The sequence below is a fragment of the Talpa europaea genome (genome assembly GCF_964194135.1).
Source record: "Talpa europaea genome assembly, chromosome: 5".
Lineage (NCBI taxonomy): Eukaryota > Metazoa > Chordata > Mammalia > Eulipotyphla > Talpidae > Talpa > Talpa europaea.
This window is the reverse complement of record NC_140071.1, coordinates 104,890,913-104,912,769: the sequence shown is the minus strand read 5'-3', so window position 1 is coordinate 104,912,769 and position 21,857 is coordinate 104,890,913. Positions and strand designations below refer to the sequence as shown.

The following is a 21,857-nucleotide window of genomic DNA, read 5'->3' as shown; positions in this document are numbered from 1 at the left end:
GAAAACAATGGACATTCCTGAAAAAAGCTAAAAATAGAACTACCCTATGAGTCAATAATCCCACATGGGACTATATCCAAAGGATATGAAAACAGGATATCAAAAGGCTATTTTCTTTTTTTAACAATATTTTATTTTTTTAACAATATCCCCCCCCTACTGCCTCAGGTTGAGTCCCCATAGAATTTCCTTCCCCAAGGCCCCCCATGCACCATCACCACAGTCTACTGTTCTCCTCTCTCCCTCCCTCACTCTGATCCCTTTCCCTCCTCCTCCCCTGCAGTCTGTCTCTGATTTGTAATTGTCTGTTTTTGCTTTGTTGTGTTTTGTACTGGTATTATTGTTTTTTTGCACCGATGTCTTATTTGGTTCCCCTATATTCCTGTTATAAGTGAAACCATCTGATATTTTTCTTTTTCCTTCTGGCTTATTTCACTGAGCATAATTCCTTCTAGCTCCATCCATGTTGCTGCAAATGACATGAGTTTATCTTTTTAATTGCTAAATAATATTCCACTGTGTATATATACCACATCTTCTCGATCCAGTCATCTAATTTTGGACATTTGGGTTGTTTTCAGGTTGTACCTATTGTAAATAGCGCTGGAATAAACATAGGTATACTGGTGTTCTTTTGAATCAATATTTTTGTGTCCTTTGGGTAGATCCCTAAGAGTGGAATTGCCGGGTCATATGGTAGCTCCATTTTTAGTAGACTGAGGAACCTCCAGACAGCTTTCCATAGTGGTTGGACCAGTTTGCACTCCCACCAGCAATGTAGGAGAGTTCCTTTTTCACCACATCCTCACCAACATTTGTTGTTGCTTGTTTTTTTGATATGTGCCATTCTTACTGGTGTAAGGTGGTATCTCAGTATGGTTTTGATTTGCCTTTCCCTGATTATAAGGGATGTTGAACATTTTTTATATGCCTGTTGGCCATTTGCATTTTGTCTTTGGAGAAATGTCTTTTAAGTTCTTCTGCCCATTTCTTGACTAGATTATTTTGTTTTTGTTGAGCCATGTGAGTTCTTTGTATATCTTTGTGATCAGTCCCTTATCAGTTGGATGGAGTGCAAAGATTTTTTCCCAATCAGTGGGGTGTCTCTCTGTTTTGGTTAATGTCTCTTTGGCTGTACAGAAGCTTCAAAAGGCTATTTTCACTCCCATGTTCATGGCAGCATTATTCACAAAAAACTAAGACATGGAAACAACCTAAGTATCAATGGATAAAGATGTGGAATGTACATGAGTTTACATGCACACAGTAGAATATTATTCAGTCTTAAGAAAGGAAGTCCTGGCATTTGAGATAACATGGCTTAAGTGAAATAAGTCAGACAAAGACAAACTCACATAAACAGAATTGTGGTTACCAAGAGTGGGTGAGATGGAGTAGAAGTATAGGAGAGATGTTAGCCCAAGTGTGTAAAAGTCCAATTATATTATAAATAAGTTCTGGGATCTAATGTAAAGTGTGATTATAGCTAATAATAGTGTGTTATATTCTTAAAAGTTATTAAGAGAGTACTTCTTAAATGATCTCACCACAAAAAGAGACGGTAATTATGTGACATGATTGTAGCCATTTTGCAATATATGTGTATCAAATCAATCCATTTTATACCTTAAACTTATATAGTGTTATATGTAAATTGTATCTCAATAAAACTGGGGAAATAAAACTATAGGGAAGTAAAGAAACTGAGGATGAGGATATCTTTATATAAGTAACCCTAATGTGTCGGCTAATTAAAAGTGATCTACTATAGCATATAGTAATTATAATCATTATGGATTTAAAAATTAAATATAAGAATTAATATAGGACTGATCTTTTTATCTTACCTGAGTTCCTTCCTCTCAAGTAGAAAATAAGTGGAAAGAGTACATTTGAATTTCCTATGTAACATCAGATCTCCTTCATTGCTTACTATCTGTGGATCTGCACTTCAGAGACTTAGTTTTCTGATCTGTAAAGTGTAGTTAATGCCTAATTGCCTAATTACAGATTAGAAAAGAAATACACAATGATTAGCTTTTTCTTTCATGATGGACATTTAGCACGTTGAATTTAGAGGTAAGGATACATATCTTTGTCTTGTGTCACACTTCAGTTACAAAATGAATGTTGTTTATATTTTTGAAAACTCAGCCATATTCTACATCTAATTCTCAAACCTCTGAACATGATGTTTCTTGATAATCTAATTTTTCAAAGATTCCAAATTCCATCTCCTCTCTAGCCATAAGGATGTAGCATTCCACCCAGGGTTGAGCATCTTTTACCCCTCTTACCTTAGGCAACTTCAAACTTCTGATACTCAAACACCTTTGCTAAGGTTGAGTTTATCTTGACTCAGGAGCTTTTTCTCAGTAGAACCTCCTGCTTTCAGATCCAAAATTTCATAACCAAATTTCTTACTTTTGCATTTTAATTTCTTTAGCAAGTTTTCCTAAACCATATTTATTTCCTTGTTTCCCTCACAGTTTTCAAGTTCTTTATCTCTACAATCATAGAAATATAGTTCATGGATATACTGAAGGTTGTTTTCAGCCCTCTTTCCTGTGTTAGTGAGTACAAAGAAGACAAAATTTAGAATTGCCTTAGGCACAGCAGCAGTGTTTGTTTTGGAGGCAGCCTTAAAAAAATTTCCAATTATTGCCATTGTTAGGCAGATGGTGGTCCCTAAACAAGTCAGTAGCATAAGTGAAAGAGAATAAGGTACCAGGATAGATACATGCTTTGTAGTGTTTTTGTCAGATGGAAAGTAAAATCGCAAATAGGATTCTTATAGATGACAGATCTTTATGAAAAGTATATAATCTCAACCCCTATCTATATAATTTACCAGTTATATGATCTTGATTAAATCAACTCTTCTGGGGCCTCCTTGGTGGTGCAAGGGGTTAAGGCGCAACCTATGAAGCTATCCACAGCCACTGAAGCACAACTTCGATCCCCAACCAGGGAGCTACCCACATGGTACAGCAGACCTCTCCTGACTTGCCCGCTGCTCCCCTCAGCAGCGTATTTCAGTCAATCTGCCTGTTCTCCCCACTCTGTCTCTGTTGAGTACCCCAGATCTTGTTTGCATAAATAAATAAATCTTTAAAAAAATAAGTGAACTTCTCTGTACCTTAATTTTCTCACCTGAAAAGTTGTCTTAGTAATTGTACCTACTTTATAAAGTTGTTTTTTGAGGATTAACTAAAATAATACATATTTGGTGCTTAGCATGGTACTTGGCATTCAATATATGTTAGCTATTCTTGTTATAGTGTTACAAGTTTATAAATTTCATTTATAAATCTTTGTAATATTTATAATTTAAAAACATTGCTTGATGCTTCTAAAATGTATTTCTCCTAAATGATGTACTTGTTCAGTCAGTGACCCTACTTAAGTTTATAATGATGACAGTAGTGACCTACCTCTTTGGGACTATCATGAATTATTGGTATTTGGTTATAAGAGTCTTCCCTGAAGGCTGACATAAAAGCCATGTCTGTTCCACTCTATCAGGGAAATGGGATAAATTTTAGCAGTATCTGATCATGAGCTCATTTTACTTTTCTATCTCCTTTTGCATTCAAATGAATAAATTCCAACTCATGAAGAACAGGACCTGCAACCTGTCTTTCTTGGCTGTTTAATTAGCACTCATATAGAGCAAAGAGAAGAATCTGGCTTTATTCATTGGGATTTAGCAACAATAAACAGGAGTGGCTCAAGATGAGGTATGGGCCCTTCCTGTAATTCTTTTAAGGTAACTTAGTGGGGAGTGGAAAGAAAAGGACACATGTCTTGTTCAAACAGGGTAAATGAATACAAAGCTTTTCCTGACCACAGAACCCCACTTGATCTTCCTTTTCCTTGTAGTTCTTCTGCTTGTATTGTCCTCAACATACAATTTAGTTCTTAATTGTATTATGTCATTCTATTCAGTTTCATGTATGCTATTCTCATCTCTTTAAAGAAAATGAAGTAGTTTGTGGAGAAAGACTATATTTCCTTTTCCACAAGTCTTTGGTACCAAGAAATGAAAAATACTGAATAATCATACCATATATTGGGAAGAGAGATTGTTTAGTTTTATGGAAAAAACTGGTTTACTCTATGGAAAATAAAATCTAAGTCCCTACCTAACATCACACTCAAAGGTGAGCTGCATATGCATTATAGACCAGTGTAAAAAGTAAAATGATATAGTTAATAGAAAAAATACAGCAAAATGTTTTTATGACTTAAAAACGCGAACAATTTCTTGAAAACACCATCATAAGATAAAAATGATGAATGTGATTGCTGTAAAATTATGAATTTCTATTTCCTGAAGTCAGTGTGGTCCAGATTAATAAAAGACACATGGATAAATACATTGTCTACAACCAACAAACTTTATAACTAGAAAATGTAAAGAACTTTCTGAAAAGCAATACTAATAAAACAACTCTAATAGAAAATGGGCAGAGGATATGTATAGGCAATTTGTGGAATGAATGCCCAAAAGATCAACTAGTATGTAATGATGCACAAAATCACTAATAAATATAATAATACAAAGTAAGCCATGATTAAGATACAACTTGATGCCTATTCAACTGTCAGAAATTAGAAAGTCAAATAAGACCAAGTGTTGGCAAAGATATGGGGACATAAGAATCTGTATATGCTGCATATGGGAGTGCACACTGATTCAGCCATTCTGAAGAGCAAGCCAGCACCAATTAGTCAAATTAAGTGTATGCACACCCAGAAATCCAGTAAATCTGCTTCCACAAGAACTTTCATGTGACTATAGGGGATAAATAGGAGGCTATTTAGTGCAGCATTTCTTGAAATAATAGCAGGAGTTAAAATGTGATAGTGCTATGAATCATCATATAGCAGCTAATACCAATGAAATGATGCATACAGATATATATAGATGAATATGAATAAATCTTTTTTAAAAAACCTTTTTTTTTCATTTATTTATACAAGCACTGGGTATATAGTCAGATGCACTGGGGGGTGAGAGAATTCACCAGAGCCAGAGCAGGGAACAGAACAGACTGACAAAATACATTGCTGAGGGGAGCAGCGGGCGCAGCAGGAGAGGTCTGCGCGCCATGTGGGACCCTTGCCTGCACGCTGCAAAGGCTGCAGGCAGCTTCGCAGCCCAGCGCTCAACCGCTGTGCCACCAGGGGAGGCCCAGAACATGAATAAATCTTAAACAGAGTAAAAAAGAATGAATAAAAAGTGATGCAGTGGGCTGAGTATTTGTTTCCCCTCAAAATTCAAATGTTGAAATCCTAACCTCCAATGTTATGATATTCAATGGTGGGGCTTTGAAAAGTGTTTAGGTTTTGATGAGATTAGTGACCCCAGAGAGTTTTTAGCTCTTTGCTCTCCACCAGGTGATGATTAACTGAGAAGTCTACTGTCTGCAACCCAAAGGAGCGTCATCAACAGAAGTGACCACGTGGCTTCCTGATTAGACTTACAGCTTCCAGAACTGAGAAATAAATTACTGCGTTTTATAAGTCACTGAGTCTATGGTACTTTGTTACAGCAGCCTGAATTAGGATAAGGGAGTTACAGTCCAAAGAATAAATTAAAAAGCATGTGCACACAAAACAACAAAATGCACTCTTGCAAGAATGAATACAAAGTATATACTTGAAATACAAAAAGATTGCCCTCAAAAGGCAGCAAATGAGAGTATGTTATGAAATAAAGAGAGTACTAAATAATAACTAGAGAAAGACCTTGCATGGAATCAGGATGATAATGTCATTACCTAACTCAGACTTTGCACCTGAGGTTCCTGCATTCCTAGAAAGACAAAACATCCACTTTCGAAGACATTTTCTGTTAAAGATGTTCCTCTGCATTTCTTTCAATTCCAGTTAAAAGATCTACTGCATTCCTGTCCATTTATTTCAGGAAAGACATTGTCTTAGAAACAATGATGTTGACTATAAATTAGTGAAAGAAAATTTCAAACTTTTCCTCATAAATTATAAACATTTTTCATTGTTAAAAGAACTTATTTATCTTTTTAACCAAGGCAGATATTTTTTTTCCATTGAAGAGATTGTGTGGAGTCACTCAGAAGTAGAGGAATAAAGGCAGTATTGGCCTGTATCCAGGATTTTTTTGAAATTCAAGAAATGGCTGTAGATGCTATTTTCTAAGGTGTTCTTGATATAAAAGAAGTCTATATAAATCTTAATTATTGATTCAGGAGAGGGAAGAGGCTTCAAGAAAGAAAAAGTGCGCATGATTTAGGGATAATTAAAAATATAGATTATTAGTCCTTCCCATTTTATTACTGTAAATATGTTCATATAGGTAGAGGTCAGATGGTGATGTGGAAAACAGAAGTTGATTTTGAGAATGAAAAGACATGTTTTGGAACAAAAAGTTCTTTGGCTAAAACAAATATACCCGCCATTTGTACCCCTTTAAAAGAACTCTATCTCTACTTCCATGTCAGGACAGTTAAGTTAGCTTTTTGAGTGGGGGTTCACAGGCATCCTAAACAGAACTATTATACAACCTAATTCACTTTTTTTCCTTTGGTGGCAGTCTTGTATTTTAGTTTTAACAAAATTGCTAGCATTTCATTTGAATATTACATTACAGGCCAGTATATTTTGTCTTTAAAAGGATGTTTGTGAGATAAAAAGAACATTTATGATTCATTTATGATTGTCTTTTCCCAAATATTAAAAAAAAATCTTAAAATGTCTCACAATAAAAGCTTGTGTGTTTGCAAATAACCACTTTTGCTGCAGTTAAGCATTTCCATTTGGTTAATACTCTGGTGGACATGGGGGCGCAATAGGCTAGGAAAACTGGATCTCAGTTCTCTCACTTTGAAATGAAGTGGTTGAATTAGAAAGAGTAGTTTATCATAATTTTTAGATTTGCTGATTCCTTTACTCCTCGGTACCCACCTACTCATATCAACAGACACTGATTGGGGGGTCTGGAGTGGGTCCCAGGAAAACTGCAACATGATTTTGATGCAGGTGGTCTGAAAATTTTGTTTTTAGAAACATCAAGGGAAATAATCCACAAAATCCCTTCCTATGATAGAAGGAATTTTATCTATTATCCTATGATAGAAATAATTTTATCTGACTTACCAAGCTTTCGCTTCTCTCTCGTAAGTCCATAAGGTGGTATTTGCTGTTTTGTCTAGAATTACTGTTCATTTGTAGACTTGAAATTTTAAAGGTGCCATGATAATACTCCATTATTTGGCCTGTGATGAAAAGGAAAAGTAGGAAATTAAGTCATTTGGAGCTATTATTTCAGGATCTAAGGCCCAAATATAAAGGGGCTATTATGACGTTTTGAATGTATCACTATCTAGTTTCATTAAAAAAATGATACAAATAATGATTATTGTTTTATATTACATATAATAGCTGATATTTATTGAGTGTCCAGTATGTGTCAAGTACTGTTCTGGACACCTCACATGTATTAGTTCATTAGATCTTCCCATCTGCTCTCTAAGGCATCATTTCCATTTCAGAGATGAAAGTGAGGCATGGAGGTGTTAAGTAACTTGCTCTAAGCTGCACAACTAGTGAAAAAGCTATCCAAGTTTTAAACCCAAATCATCTAACTTCCAGAACATTATATTACTATATTGCCCCTTGCTAAGGTAAAATGTATCACTCCACTCTATTGAAAGTGTAGATAAATGAATGTCCTTATAATTTAAAAAAAAATTAAAAATGTTTTTTATATATCTTTTTACTGCAGTAATATTGGTTTGCAATACTGCATATGATTTAGAGAAGTAAAGTTACACCTTAGATCTATATCACCACAAAACAACTACTACCAAAGCACGCATAGGCCCCCCCACCACTGTTCACTGGCATCTCCCCTCCTGTTTCCACCCTTCTCTCTCCCCTTCCACCTCTAATAGCCTCAGTTGTACAATCATATTGTAGAGTTTGTTTTGGTTTAGAGCCAGAAACACTAAGAAACATGTGAAAAGAAAGAGAGGAAAACCATCTGGGGTTGTAGACGAGAATAGTGTGTTAACAGGGATGGATCAGTCATATAGGCTTGGCAACCAAGAAAGGTAAGAAAATAGCAGTGGAGATTCTTGAGCAATTTGCAATTTTATGGGTAAAATCCTAGGGGTGGGGGAGGGAGTGGAAAGGGAAGGAGCTAGAAAACTAACAGGTGTAAAGTAGAGACTGGAACAATCACAAAACAATGCTATCCTTGGATAGCCAGACTCAGAGAGGAATCATGTGTTAATGGGTTTCCTGGCTGTAGAAGTAGGAAAGAAAGATACATCTGAGGATGGTATATCACCTCAGTGGGGTATCTCTGGACTCCAATGCTGTTTTGGTCCTTCTTATTAGCTATATGATTTATATACTCTTACTAAATGTTATACATCTTGTAAAGGGGTTTCTATGCAACTAGTTTAACTGATGTCAGACTCTTTCTCCATTGGCATAAACTGCAGATGGGGTTGTCATATGGGGCACAGACTGTACACTTAAACCCTTTAATGGTCCCCTTCAAACCTGAGGAAGATGACACAGAGCAGCCTGAGTAACTCTCTATCAGAGTGATATTGTGAGGATTTATCAAAAATGTAAAGGATTTGCATTCTATGCTTAGAAAGCAGCTTAAGAGGAGAGAATTCTAAAATACATTGTGTGATTAGTCAATAAAAAATGAACCTGTGCATTGTTTTAGAAAGAGTAAATGTTTTTCTCTAAGAGTAATAATATTGTGTCGTATTTATAGTTTACCAATCATTTCAAAATTCATTATTTTACTTTTATTGAATAGAAAATGATAATCATGAGTAAAAGTTTCCATTTTAATAACTAATATATTGTCACTTAATTTGGTAATTGAGTGTTTTTGATGATTCTAGTAAATTTTAGAAAATGACTATTTTTCATCTTTTGTGTAAATTCTCAAAAGAATACTAGATTGTGAGTTCTGAAGGGCTAGGAAATTTTCTTCTTTTCTTAATGTGTCTTTGCTTAATTGTATTAATGCCAGCATGTAACAGGCATTCAGTAATTATTTGTGAAGATAATTGAAAAATTTTAGAAATTCTGAGTGTGGTTATTTAAAGGTAAAAGTTGGGATGAAATTAAATCTGCATATATGCATACATGCAAATGAAGCTTTAACAGATAAAAATGAAATCAACCTCATTACTGTTATTTTACCTACCAGAGACTAAAAAGTGAGCCAGAAGACCAATAGCCACTGCTACCACTGTCAGTAATAACACAATGAGAAGGGCAGTCATCCATGGTTTCAAATTTCTGCTTCGGGTGCCAAACCCTACTGTTCTACAAAAAGGAAAATTCACCAGTTACCTTCACATTGTAATCTGTAGTTTTCCTTGTTCTCTTAGGTGCAAGTTGCTTTAATTTAATTTTCTGAGCAAGAAGACATCTTTCTTGAATTTTGGTCAAGTTCATCTTGGTGTGAAAGGACTTATTAAAAAGATCAGGATCTGTTAATCAATAATGTTGCTACAGGTTTCTATTTCTAGAGGTATTTTGGTAGCCTCTCTGTGGTGACAATTCTGACTTGTCTTAGCAGCATGGTTGAAAGTAGCACACATGCTTCATAAAGGATTATTCCACCTTTTCCAAGACTTTTTTTAAAACAAATTTTGTCTGTCCTTTTAGCATTTACAAAGTGGTTAAAATATATTTTCCCATTTACCTTTTATTTTAATTCTTCATTATAAAAATTTTCATACATAATGGACAATCAGATAATAGACCTATAGGATATAGAATAGTATAGTAGAAAAATAGTAAAATCATAGAATTGTATAATAGAACACCCCTATATTTACATCATTTTATCATTTGTACAACTTTTTTTTCCTCTTCACATTTTGCTACCATGTGAAACAAGATATTGATATCGTAGCTTTTCACTAAAATATTATTGTAAAGCATTAGGCTATACCAACATAACCACAATACTATAATGTTCCTGAATAATTAAGAGTATTTAAGAGTAACTTTTATAATATGCAACCCATCTTATTGTCACCATTATATTTACAAATGGTTTGTACGTTTGTACAATCAAGGGCCATATGGTTGTTTGTCTTTTAAGTTTCTCTTTTATTTTTTTCTTTTTTTGTGGGACCCTCGCCAGTGGCCGGGGATCCAACTGGCCTGCAGAGGCTGTGGGCAGCCTCCCACGCAACCCAGCACTCAACCGCTGCGCCACCAGGGGAAGCCCTTTTAAGTTTCTTTAAATATTCCTGCTTCCATTTTAGTGATATTAAGTTGTTGAAGAGGTCAGGCCAGTTGTCCTTTAGAATTTTCATCTCTGTACTTACCTGAATTTTTTTTTATGATTTTTTTTATTGAAATAACATAGCATTATATAAGTTCCAGGGGCGCATCATTAAATATCAACATCTGTATACACCAAGTTCACTACTTAAAATCCAATTTTATCTTTTTTTAAAAAGATTTATTTATGCATACAAGAGCTGGGGTACAGGCCAGAGGTGTGGGGGGTGAGAGGATTCACCAGAGACAGAGTGGGGAACAGAACAGGCAGACTGACCGAAGTACACTGCTGAGAGGAGCAGCGGGCAAGTCAGGAGAGGTCTGCTGCACCATATGGGTTGCCACTTGGCTGACCAGGGACCAAACTCATGCTGCAGTGGCCGCAAACAGCTTCATAGGTTGCGTCTTAACCCCTTGTGCTGCCAGGGAGGTCCCACCAATTCTATCTTTCACCATATAATTGATCCAATTTACCCACTCCCTTCCCTCTTTTCTTCTGATAACTATATCTAGGTCTTACAGATTAGAGTTTATTTTTTTTACTTAGTTTTTTATTTTTCTATGTACAACATAGTAAAATAATATGGTGTTTTTCTTCATCTGATTTATCTTACTAAACATAATACCCTCTCAGTCCTTTCATGTTATTGCAAATGAAAATATCTAGTCAGGAATAGAGGAAATTTATACACTTTAGAAGAAAAAAGATTTTTTTTCCTGTAGCCCTTATGATCAACATAGTACCCATCACATTGTATCAAGAATGGTTTGTATGTATATTAATCTTCACCTAACTGTGAACTCCTCAATCATTTGGACTAGACTTGTTCATCTTTTTATCACCAAGACTTAATAAGGTGCCTGGTATGGAGTCTCTTTTCAGAATCTCACAAGGTTGAATTCAAGGTGTCAGCTGAGACAGCTATCTCCTCTAGCATCTGTGATCCTCTTTCAAGTTCACCTGGATTATAGACAGAAATCAGTTTCTTGAAGCTGAACTGAGCTTTTCTATTGCAGAATACAGAGGTCTCTCCTAGAATCTAGCTGCCATCCACCTTCTTTGCCATGTGGCCCACTTCACCTTTAAAGCCAGTGATGGGGAATCTGCCCCCATCAAACATATCACCTTTCAATCTCTCTCCAGCTGAGCCTAGCCCCCTTTTTAGGGTCACATGATTAGGTAAGGTATACCAGCAGCATCTAGATTAGTATTTAAATAACTGGTAAAAGGTATATGTACATATGTGAATGGGGATCTTTGGGAGCAAAATAATATAACAAAAGAATGTCATAAAGAAGAAAATTTTTGAAAAAAGCATGTGAGATTAAAAATATTCCTTAACTTTCAGGAAAGTTTTAGTAAAGATGATTCCCTGCAAAGAGAGTTTTATGCTAAGTATAAAACTAGAAGACTAAGGGACATTTTATACAAATAATTTGGGGTAATGCAAAGTGAACTCTTTGAAATTGAAATGAAACAAAGCTAAATGTAATCTGTGACCTAACTGGCACTCTGCATTCTTCTAAGGAAAGGGCAAATACAGATAATACTCATTCAGAGTAACACTATATAATCTCCGTGAAATTCAATTTATCATAACCATTACACTTTCATTAAATTTGATTATTCAGTGTTTAGTAGGGTGTATTTATGGCATTTCCACCCCCCACATTTATTATAATGAGAACATGGTAATTTGAATAAATTTTGTGGTTTTGCTTTCTGTAGTTTTGCAGATTCAAAGATACACACCTTGAAGAATATATAGAGTAGTATGAATTGTTAATGATCAGAGTTGGGCTATTCATTTCCTCAGTTACAAAGTTCTGAGATTGTTATAGAGCAGCCCCGTAACTTTGAAAAGAATTGAGTTAAGCAGAAGATATTATAGATCTTCTACCCCACATGGATCTTCCTGTTGATAGAAAAGCTTCACCTAAACATATCAACTTGGGCTCCCTTCACAAACATTTTATATACAATCTCCTTTTCCAAGATTATCTTTCTGCTTTCTTATAGACTTATGTTATCATTATATACATGTAGATATATGTGATATTAAACAAAGGACAATTTTTAAAAGGTCATGTTTCCATTTGTCTTCATAAAGACAGTTTTTTAAAATTTAATTTACACTAGCTGATTTAAAATGAGTTAGTGGTTAGCTTCCCAGATTAACCTGAAAATCTGCTTAACTCCTAATGTAACAACAACAACAAAAGGTGCTAAAAGCACTAAATTCCCAGGAACCATTAGGTGCAGAAAACTTGGCACCGCTTTTCCTAGGTTATAGTCCATCCCCGGAGGAAAGTCCTTATAGAGTCAAAGTGCCAAATTCTGCTTCTGGCAATGAAAATCTTTCCCTTTGAGCAGCTGAACTCAGTCATCTGTTAGAAGAAAAGCAATGTTTTGTAATGACTAACATACTCTGATATATGAATCTCTTGTCTAGTGATACTCCATTCTAGAATGCCCATTTAATACCAAAAGTGGTGGGGTGGGGTGGGGGAAAACAAAAGCTACTGTTCAGTAAGTGCTAGTTTACAAGAATTGCTGCTGTTTTGTAACATTTAATCCTTAAAGCTTTTTTGCCGGTAGAGTGATATATTTTCATTTTACAGGTGAATAGTTTCTCAATTCACGTAGTCAGTATGCAGTGTTAGAAACTAGCTTTGCTGCTGTGACTCAGAAATCCATTTTTCTCTGTGGCATCAAGTTTCCTTTTGAAAATGAATTTTTCCTTTTTACAGAACACTCCTATTATCCCCAATGAATCATGAGTTCATGAGTACAATTTCCAGCAATATAAAAAGCAAGTGAAAAGTTTTATGAAGTAAAGTTAGAGATTATTTTTACTGATTAGATAAGACACCAGATTTCATTATGATTAAGTCTTGAATTTGTTCTTGCTTTCATATCTTCTTCTTTTCCACTAGTTTTAAATTTTCATGAACTCTCAAAAAGTCAGGATTCCCTTCTCCCTCTCACCCCTACCCAAGGTTCCCATAATGGTGACCTAGATGTTCTGGGAGGAGAGGAGGAGAGGAGAGCTGTGAGACAGGTGTATACAGGTGTGACTGAGAGCACATTTGATGTTGTCTGTAAACTTTGCTTTATTTAACTTTGTACTTTTTTCTGTGCTGTCACAAGTTTCCTATGTATTTTATTTCTTGAATGTGTACATGTATCATTTTACCCTGAAGTATAAGGTCTTGAAGAAAGTAAATAAGTAATATATAGCATTGAGATCTTTTTCAAGAAATGTTCCCAGGTAGTGAGGATAAGGGAGGTTCTCCGAACAGGTTTGGAAAAATTGGATTAAATTTAAAAAAATTAAATAAGATCTGCATTTCCAGAAGTCCTAGAATATTTATGATTTCAAATGGGGTGAAGATGGACAGCATTTCTCTCTTGATTTTGGATATGTCTTGTATCTACTATACCACCTGGCTCTTAGTAGGTGCTTGAATATAGTTTGGTGATGTTCTATAGTTTTGAAAACATTATTCTAGATGGATTCATACCATTGTATTGCTCCATAGAATGCTTTGTTTTTAGGAACTATAAAAAGGTCAAAATAAAAAATCTGATACTTCTTCTACCTCTAATTCTTGTTAGAAACAGGTAGAGATGAGGGTGGGTAACAAGGGATGTACAAAATTGAATCATGTATCATTACCAGAAAATAAGTAGATTCAGGTTGAACTGAATCCAAGAAGGAAAATCAGGACCTCAGGAAAGATAAGACTTTATTTCTTCAGCTATCTAGGGAAATGCCTTCACTCTGGTTTCAAGGATGGAAATTGGGCAAACTAGCAAAAACAAAAAACCAACAAAAAATAAACACCCCCTACCTCCAAAAAAAAAAAAAAACCCACATGTTTAAATGAGAATTTTGAGACTTTATGAAAACTAATGGGGTTGGAACACCTTTCCTGGATTCCCAATGGATGTACTTTATCCCCATGGAGGGATACTCCCATTCCTGCACTTCTGACAGGGACAGTTACTATTTGTCATGTCTGGCCTGCTGTACTGGATTTACTCCAAATACTTGCAGCTCTGTCTTTCCTTTAGCATCCCCCCAACACTAGTAAATGAATTAACTTCAGATTCTTATTCCTTCTAGATCTTCTGTCCTGACTCAATAAAAGGGTCTTTCTAGTTGTATTTTGAGATATGACTAACTGAATGCTCTCTCATCTTCAGATATCAGGAAAATATGAGCTTGTGTGTGTGTTACTTTATACCTGCCAGCTCTTAAATAGTGTTAAAGTAGAGTTTGAACTTGGAAGCATTTAGGATTATGGCACTGTTACATAGTCTTTTAAATTCATTCACCTTAAATAAGCAACCGATCATTTCACCAGAACAATCTATTTATTCAGAAACAACAAAAGCAATTAGGAATATGTGGTCTCATGGCAAATCACAAGCACACTTCACCAGAACAAAAGAAAGAAATGTTCATATATGAAGTTCAGAGGGTTTGTTACAAATGAAGTGTCCATCAGAGGATGCTGGAACTCAGAGATAGTGGTCTTTCCTTTGTTGTCATTCTCTCATTGGTAAGGCCATTGCTATGAGTGAGGAGCTGCCTCCCTCCTCCTGCAGGGCAGGAAAGGAACATCACTTCCTGTCAGAGATGCTGGGCTTGTCTTTCAGATGAGATTCTATTGGATTTTTAATTTTTTTCTTACAACTTTTCTGGAGCACAGAGTGTGCATGCAAGAGAATTCTCTTCTAACCTTCCTCATTTAGGAAAGGTTTCTCCATATTTTCATAAACTATGGCAATAGGATTGAACTGATTTCTAATTGAAAGTAGTATAGCACTAAAGATAAAAGCCCAGTTTCTGGAGCCACATTACCAGAGTTCAAGTCCTAGTCCTGCTACTTGGTAGACACAGTATTTGACCCCTTTGTGCTTAAGTTCCTTCATTTGTAAAATGGAAATGAAATTGATAACTGCCTCATAGGATTAATATAAAGATCAACAGGATTAATTTATAAAAAGTGATGAGCACATAGTAAATCCTATATAAATGTGAGTTAATATGTTTTGTTATCATCATTACACATTGATAGACATCAGTCTTGCTGATAAAATGGTCATTTAGTATAAAGGTATTTATAGGTCAGTAATTTGGTGCCAGTAGTATTTTGAATTTTAGGATCATCTTAGAGTTGCCTCACAGAATGGAGCTTAGATAGATAAGGCATTAGGAAATGCCCAGATATTTTTCATATAGTATTAATCAACAAAATGATGTGTTTCAGTATGGCCCAGAGTGACATAATGAAATGGAGATGCTATTTTATAGGTACAGTATGAATAAAGAAAGAAGGGATTGCATAATAATACAAGGACATAATATAGAATGTCCTACTTTACTAGAAAAGATAGGTAGCACCAAATGTTATGTAATTGTGTATGCACATGCTGTAACAAATGTTTTTTTCACAATACTCATTCCTCTATAAAATATTATAGAGTATGTATCACCTTGGAGTTAAATGCCCAGACTGAGTGATATGTATGTATGCAAAAGGAATTGCTTGTTTTCAAATACCTGGGTCAGAGACTTGTGTACCATAAATATGACCTAATATACTTCTAAGAATTAGTCTGCTCTCACAATATTTTCCCACTTTGTCTTTCATTTGTCCATCTGTCTACCCATTCAACTGTCCATTCATCTATTCACCTATTTTTCTTTTCCACAATGTTTTATTAAACTTCTGTTAGGTGTTAAGCACCATGCTGGGTCTAGGTAGGCAGTGATGAATAAGACATGGCTTCTACCCTCATGCAACTCATGGTATAACTTATAATGCTTCTATTTCAGTCTATCCCATGTGAAGCATTGTAAACTTTCCATAAATATTTATTTGTAAGTTGTTTACATGTCTATATAACTTTGGGGTCGCATTTTCACTCCTCCCAATATGCTCATGCTTCACTGTCTTTCTAACCTGTGCCCATGCCATACCCCTTTATTTCTACTCAGCCCTACCCTCTTTCCTCTGGTACTCAGTGTATTTTTCCCAGAGTCTAAGAATTATTTTTGTTGTGATTTTCCAATATGTGTTCTGTGGTTATTTATATTCCACAGAGAAGTGAAACTTATAAATATTTAAAATAGCACAAATAACCAATTTCTACAAAAGCAACAAAAAGATTGAAGTTAAAAATTGTTAAATAATACAGATCTCTGTCTATAATACAGTTCTCTGTCTCCTGTTCCTGGCACAGAACTCCAAAACCTCTTGTAATTTTCTAAGTGATAAGGGCATTAGGAGCATATTTTGTTCATTGACCTTTGACCTCAGTTCCTGACACAGAACCCTTGTGTAATCTTCTGGGTGTAGGGGTATCATTTCTTCCAATGAGGTAATGCTTGGGTGGTTCTTGAATAACTTGAGCGTGGAGTCTTGTCAACAGAAAGGCCATACTACAACTAGAAGCTTGAATCTTTAGCTTTAATCCCCATTCTCTGGGAAGGGGAGAGAGGCTAAATATTGAATTAATGATTAACTATGCCTGTATAATGGAGGCTCCATAAAAATTCCAATAGGTTTTAGGGAGCTTCTGGTTTGGGTATACATCTATGTAGGGGGAGGGTTGTGTTTCCCAACTTCACAAAAGCAAAAACTCCTATACCTGGGATACTTCTGGACCTTGCCATATGTATCCTTTTTGATCCTTTGTAATAAATTGGTAATCTTGTAGGCAAAGTGTTTTCCTGAGTTCTGTGAAACACTAGCAAATTGACCAAACACAAATTAGGGATTGTGGGAACCTTTGATTTATAAATCAGTGGGTCTGAGGCACGGGTGACAGCTTGGAACTGCAATGGGCTTTTGAAATGCCGGCAGGGGCATTCTTATGGACTAAGTCTTTAACCTGTGAGGTCTGTGCTAACCTAGTTAGAATTGAATTTAATTGCAGCAAATCCAGCTGGAATTAGAGAATTATTTTGGGGAAAAAACCTACATATCTGTTGTCAGAAGTGTGACAGTGGTAGCAATGTGAAGTAAAAGAAAACAGTTTTTTCACAGTAAAGATTTAAAAATTTTCCTCTAAATTTTCACTTGCCTGAACAAATCAACTAAAAGCAGCTTACTATTGCAGATATGGATCTACCTTTTAAGATCAGAAGACTGCGGCTTCAGTCCTGTTTATAACTCCTTAGCTTGTATGTTGAGACTCAGTTTATGAAACCTCTATGAATTTCAGTTTTCCGACATTTAATTGGTGATAAAAAACAGTACTCAAAGATGTGAGACAATAGAGTGAATAAATCAAGGACTCCAGTAATTGTCAAGTTCACATGGATTATCTCTTGTAATTGTTGCCACAACTTGGTGGTGAGTTAAGCCTTGTTATTACCGTTTCACTAATGAGGAAACTAAGGATCAGAGAGGAAAAGCAACATTTGCTTGCAAAGTTAATGAAAGGGAGGCCTGACTTCAAAGTTATCTGTCCCCATTTGTAACCAGACACTACTCTCATAATAAATGTGAAAGCCTTTAGTCACATATTATTCAAATGTTGTTATATTTATCTGTCCCCATTATGACTTTCTTGTCATTAACCAAGATGTTTCTGAAGTACAGCTATGAGTATAGTGGGGTGGTGTGTATAGTTTGAGTTTAAAGCTCAATAACTCAATAAACTCAACTCTCTTCTCTATAAAATGGGGTAATAAAAGCTTACACATGAAAATTCTAAAAAATAAGTGATCTGTGTAAGGAGAGTGATCCATTTTTAAATAATTTATTACCCATAAAGATAATAAATGGTAGATTTTATAATAATTATAAACTATTAACCACTGTGGATTTTTATATTTATCTGTTCATAAATGACCACTTTGGTTTCCAAATAATTTATATACATATATTCAGCCTCCTTATTATATCTACAAATATATTATTCCCCATATGCCAATTGGAAAAGTAGAAAAACAAAACAAAGATATTATCACCTAGCCTTTCACCCTCAATTAAATGAATACATGTTTCAATACATTGAAACCCTGCTTTATCATATGATGTTTATATATCATATTTATATAAATAAATATGATATATAAACATATATATCATAAACATATGATATATAAACATATAGCCCTACTGAGTGACTAGCACTATGACTGTTTTACCCAAATTTTATTTATTTTTTTTAAAGATTTATTTATTTATTTATTATACAAGCACTGGGTACAGTCAGAAGCGCGAGAGAGTGAGAGAATTCAACAGAGTCAGAGTGGAGAGCAGAGCAGGCAGACTGACGAAGTACACTGCTGAGGGGAGCAGCGGGCTGCAAGAGAGATCTGCGCGCCATGTGGGACCCTCGCCAGCAGCTGGGGATCAAACTGGCACTTCAGAGACTTAGGGCAACTTCACAGCCCAGCGCTCAACCGCTGCGCCACCCGGGAGGCCCCTACCCAAATTTTAAATGAAAGTTATTTTTCTCTTAAAAATTACCAAAAGAAAGGAAAGGCAGACCATTTTAATAGTTAAGCTCTGATTTCAGACTGCCTCAAATCCCAGCTCTCACTCATTAACCTATGGTGTAGGACTAGTTAATTTTCATTATAAAATGGAAGAATAATGGGACCTAATTATAGGACCATTGTGAAAATTAGATCAACTAATTTAACATAATATGTGTATACTACAAAGAAAGCTCTACGACTTTGCAGAAAACAAACCAAAAATAATAGTTAAACAAAGTTTTAAAAAAATGACCAACTTAGAGTTTTACTTTGCTGTTTTGGTTTTAACTTTGAAGTAGGTTTTTTTTTTCTTTTTTAAAGTGACATAGTAGCATAATATTAGTTTCAGGTGTACAGCATGATTCATTATGTATATACTGTGAAATGATTACCATAATAAGTCTAGTTAACAAGAATCCCCATACAGAGGTAAACTTTTTTTCTTTTGCAATGAGCAGTTTCAAGATCTACTGTTGAAGAGTTTTTGAATATATTAGGGAATGATTGGAATATTAACAAGTTGATTGAAAATAAGTATTCAAAATGAAATTATGTAAAATAGGAATACTTGAACTTGCCCAGTGCCTTTCTCTCTAAACGATGATAATGAAGAGGACGAATCTAATTCTTGCTTTTACTAGGCATGTCAAAAATAATGAGCTACCAGAAGAGAAAGTTGCCAGATTTCTCAGGACAAGTAAAAATTTCAGTTGAAGAAGTCACATGGTATTTTTGTCTTTTATCAGGAAAATAATTGAGATTTTAAGTAAGTGAATCCCCCTATTAATGTAGTCATATAGATATGGCTATGACTGAAAGCCAAATATAAGTAGAGATTCACAGAGAATTGAGAATACTAAAAACTATGTCTAAATGTAAAGAAGAAGGATACAAAACCCAAAGAGATCCAAGGTTCCTAGCAGAAATAGCAAAGAAATGAATCCGATATAGTATAACAAAGTTTTGACATTGTCTTTTTTAATTGAGAAGAATGGTGAGCATGGCTGCAGAACATTTTGTAAAATTAGTATAGATGAGACCTATAATATCACAGTAATTATTAAGCAATTGCTTTGCTTCAATCCTTAAAGCCTGCCTGTTAGTATGACCTTCCATCTCCTCCAAATCCTCCAAATCCTCAATTAGTGTTCTATGAATTTAGTTCAAAGAAACCATAAGCATTCAGCATTTTCCACTGTCCCCTTTCTTAACCATAAGTGTCATGTATGTTCTGAGTAATAGTACTGACTCAGTATTACTACTGTAATATACTTCCCTCACACTAAAAACATCTCTCTAAACACATATTAATTAGAAAAAAAAAAGACTTGATGTCTATAATCAAAAGATGATATTTTTAAGGGAACAATTTTGGGAATATGAAATATAAAAGATTGGGGTCAATTTCATGATTTTCATAAACAGAGGAAGATACACATTTGTCAAATTCTAAGTTTAAATAAAAAAAGCAGAGCATTAATATTAGACATTTACATTTTGTTAATTCATTTGCTCTAAAAATACTATGAAGTACCAATTATGTGTGGAGAATTATAGACCTTTCAGGTTCTCAGACTTTTCAACAATTACTACATGCTGCCTAAAGGACCAACACAAATGTGCGTCTTATTAGTGACGAAGGAAGCCCAATGGGGTTCACTGACTTAGTGGAGGGTCTACTATCAAATTCTTATCTCTGAAATTCTCCAGGTGGTATGCTTGCTAACTAGAGAGGCCATGACAGCTAATAAGGAAGACTGGTCTTCAAGAGTGGTAAATTGCTGCTCTAATTGTGGTATCTGACAGCTCTGCAGACCCTGTGATGGCCCTTAACTTCCTTTTTCTCATATGTCTCATTTTAAATTGGAGTTGATAATTACATGTTCTCTTAATCTCACAAGGGTGAACTGACTATTAAATGAAATTACATATGCAAAAATATTTTGAAAATGGCATAAGTCTAAGCTTAGTGAACTACTATTATCATGAATGTTTAAACTCTTCTAACTGTATGTAGTTATGCCAAAGAATCTTATTTTCCCTCTCTTTTGCATTGTTATTTTGGAAAAAAAAACTGCTCCTGAAATAGTTTCCTTTTTTCTTTAATATTTAATAGGACAATTTTTAGAGGCTAGACATTCTTCCCCAATTTGTATCACCTGTTTTCCTTATTATTCCCCTGGGATTTTTACAATGCTAGCAGGTATCTCTGCAGCTACTGACTTCCCAAATTGCATTAATTCCAAGGACTAAGACTATAAGTTCCAAGGGAGAAAAAAACTAAAGAGAAGTGCTAAAGAGGCTAAATGTAGATTGCTAAAAGGAGACTTTTCTTCCACAAATAAACAACCTTGCCACACAACCGCTTCATCCAATCAGAATCAATTAGGACACAAGATAATACAGGTTTTCATTAACTTCTTTTAAAATCCTACTATTGAACTTGGCAACATGAAATAATGCTAAAATGATTTTTAAATGCAAAAATATTGATTTCAAATACAGTGATTAAATAAACTAGCTGCTATACATACAGATTAATTCCATCAATGACCCAGCCAGTTCTCTGACATGCCAGGAATCTAATCACTGACAGTAGAGCAAGGAACAATTTACAAAATGAAACAGAACTTACCGATACATCATCTACCAGGGGAAGAATATGATCCTGTAGGGCTGCACCTACTGAACTTGACTTTCTAATCAACTATATGACATCTCTAGATATATTTGAGATCTATGGCTGGACGAAATAAGGAAACAAATTACAAGTAGTTGAAATGAAACTAGTTTGACAAGTCTGAACAGAGAAGCCTCAACCCATTAGAATAGCTTGAAGAAAACAGCCAGAGACAGAATAGTCCCAACAAGAAAAGTAGTATTTTTTTTTTTTTTGGTATTGACTAATTTTGTTAAAGGAGAAAAAACTGGTTGCAAAGATTTGAATGATAAATTCCTTAGGAATGCATTGGGATTAAGGGTTTAAAGAAAATTATTGGTAGATAGACAAATAAAGAAAACTTCATTTGAAAGCTC

The 21,857-nt window shown here is 34.9% G+C and overlaps 1 protein-coding gene across 1 annotated transcript in view; it reads right to left on the bottom strand.

The window, feature by feature from the left end:
• TMPRSS11A (transmembrane serine protease 11A) overlaps positions 1 to 9,350 on the bottom strand; it is a gene marked incomplete at both ends in the record, with an annotated part of 38,548 nt that extends 29,198 nt beyond the window's left edge. Inside the window, 2 exons of the mRNA XM_084234085.1 lie at positions 7,141 to 7,259; positions 9,221 to 9,350. Coding sequence (XP_084090211.1) covers positions 7,141 to 7,259; positions 9,221 to 9,350 — 249 coding nt within the window. The remainder of the gene's footprint in view (positions 1 to 7,140; positions 7,260 to 9,220) is intronic.
• Between the last annotated feature and the right edge of the window lie 12,507 nt (positions 9,351 to 21,857).